This window comes from Kryptolebias marmoratus, linkage group LG11 (assembly GCF_001649575.2).
Source record: "Kryptolebias marmoratus isolate JLee-2015 linkage group LG11, ASM164957v2, whole genome shotgun sequence".
Lineage (NCBI taxonomy): Eukaryota > Metazoa > Chordata > Actinopteri > Cyprinodontiformes > Rivulidae > Kryptolebias > Kryptolebias marmoratus.
This window is the reverse complement of record NC_051440.1, coordinates 1,318,784-1,320,475: the sequence shown is the minus strand read 5'-3', so window position 1 is coordinate 1,320,475 and position 1,692 is coordinate 1,318,784. Positions and strand designations below refer to the sequence as shown.

The 1,692-nt window shown below is 42.9% G+C and overlaps 1 protein-coding gene across 5 annotated transcripts in view; it reads left to right on the top strand.

Moving 5' to 3' along the window:
• Positions 1-1,692, top strand: part of carmil2 (capping protein regulator and myosin 1 linker 2) — a 163,495-nt gene that overhangs the window by 73,855 nt on the left and 87,948 nt on the right. For all 5 annotated transcript variants that reach the window (XR_001809029.3, XM_017433904.3, XM_025010032.2 and 2 more), the window contains one exon: positions 974-1,494. Coding sequence is in view for 4 of the 5 variants with exons in the window: in XM_017433904.3 (XP_017289393.2) it covers positions 974-1,494 (521 nt within the window). In the remaining variant the exon portion in view is untranslated. The remainder of the gene's footprint in view (positions 1-973; positions 1,495-1,692) is intronic.

Here is a 1,692-nt window from a genome sequence, read left to right as displayed (position 1 = left end):
GTTGTAAAGCACTTTGAGTCGCCTCGTGCTGAAAAGTGCTATATAAATAAATGTACCTACCTACCTACCTACCTATGTGTGTGTGTGGGTGGGGGGGTACTTGTGTGTGAGTGTGTGTATGTATTTATGTGTGTTCATTTTTCTGTCTGTTCTTAAAGTATCTCATTAACCACTGCACAAATTTTAGTGAAACTCTTAGTATGGCGGGTGATATGCATTCCTTGAGGAAATGCTAGGCCTCCAGTTAATAATTAGCATTTTGATGATATGTGTAATTATTTGGCTGAAAAAGACAGTAAAAATGAAAGCTTGTGTTTGAGTGTGTTGGCTGGATGTGTGTTAACTGTGCCTCTTTGTGCAGGATGACTGAAGCATGCATCTGTTACTCACTCCTTGTTAAGTTTTACCTGAATACATATAGGAGGTTTGCAAGAACAAATTAAAGACAGTATTTCTTGAAGGAATACATACCCGCCACCTTTTATGCCAGAGTTTTAAACCAAGATCATCTTATGACGAGAAATTATGCTTTAGCTGTTTTAATCAAACTTTAAAAATTGTTCTATACATGATTTTGTGATATTAGATCTCATAAGATGTGTTATAAATCAGAGTGTTGAGGATGTCTCTCAGCTACTACCACATCTGATTTTAGCTCCATATCTATAAAATTGACTGAGTAATAGCAATTTTTGTGTTTTTTAAGGTAAGTTGGCTGTGGCAGCCATCTTAAATTGGGTTGACTCTAAAAGTTAATCAGTTGTAGATGCATATCCAATTATTATTTTCTGCGAATTTCATTAAAATCAGTTCACTGGCTCATAAAATGTTTTGTTAACAGACAGACAAACACATGCACACAGACCCAATAAATACATCATTGCCTCTCGCCTTCAGTAGCAGGTGATGACAACATGTAAGCTAAGCAGTCCTGTATGCCTTTCCTCTCCTCAGCCATCTTCCTGTTTTTCAGGTCTCCTGGATGCAGACTGTGAGCCACAGATCAGGGAGAGACGAGTAGAGAGACCGAGGGGAGGAGCTGCTGCAGAGGATGACAGAGGAGGAAGGTGTGTCCTCCCACAGTCGCCAACAGCAACCTCATTGCCACTCACAACCTCAAGCTCCACCCCTTCCCCTTCTACTTCCTTGGCCCCCTCCCCCCAAGTACAGAGGAGGAGGAGAGTGGAGGAAGAGGTGGTGTCAGTGGATGCTGCAGAAGCAAGATCGGAGGATAGAGGAGCATCGTTCAAGCCTCCTCCTTCTTTGCCCCCCATTTACTCCTTCCCTGTTTGGGCTTCAAAGGAGGAGGAGGTGGCTGGCTGCGAAGGCCTCGTTCTCAGCTGCAGCTCCTACCCAGGCCCCCCCTTCAGCTCTGAATCCTCCGATTCTCCCATGGAGCCTCTACCCACCCAGGGACAGACTCTCAGGCACTACACTGCCTCCCGACCACAGCCACGACGCAAACACAAGCAGCCTCCATCTGCCAGGCCTCAGGTAGGCACACACACACCAGTTCCATTACACAAATATAACACAAACTGTCAAACACATCCAGGAGAAAAATGGTGGAGAAAAAAACTTCATAATCATCTATCTATCTATCTATCTATCTATCTATCTATCTATCTATCTATCTATCTATCTATCTATCTATCTATCTATCTATCTATCTATCTATCTATCTATCTATCT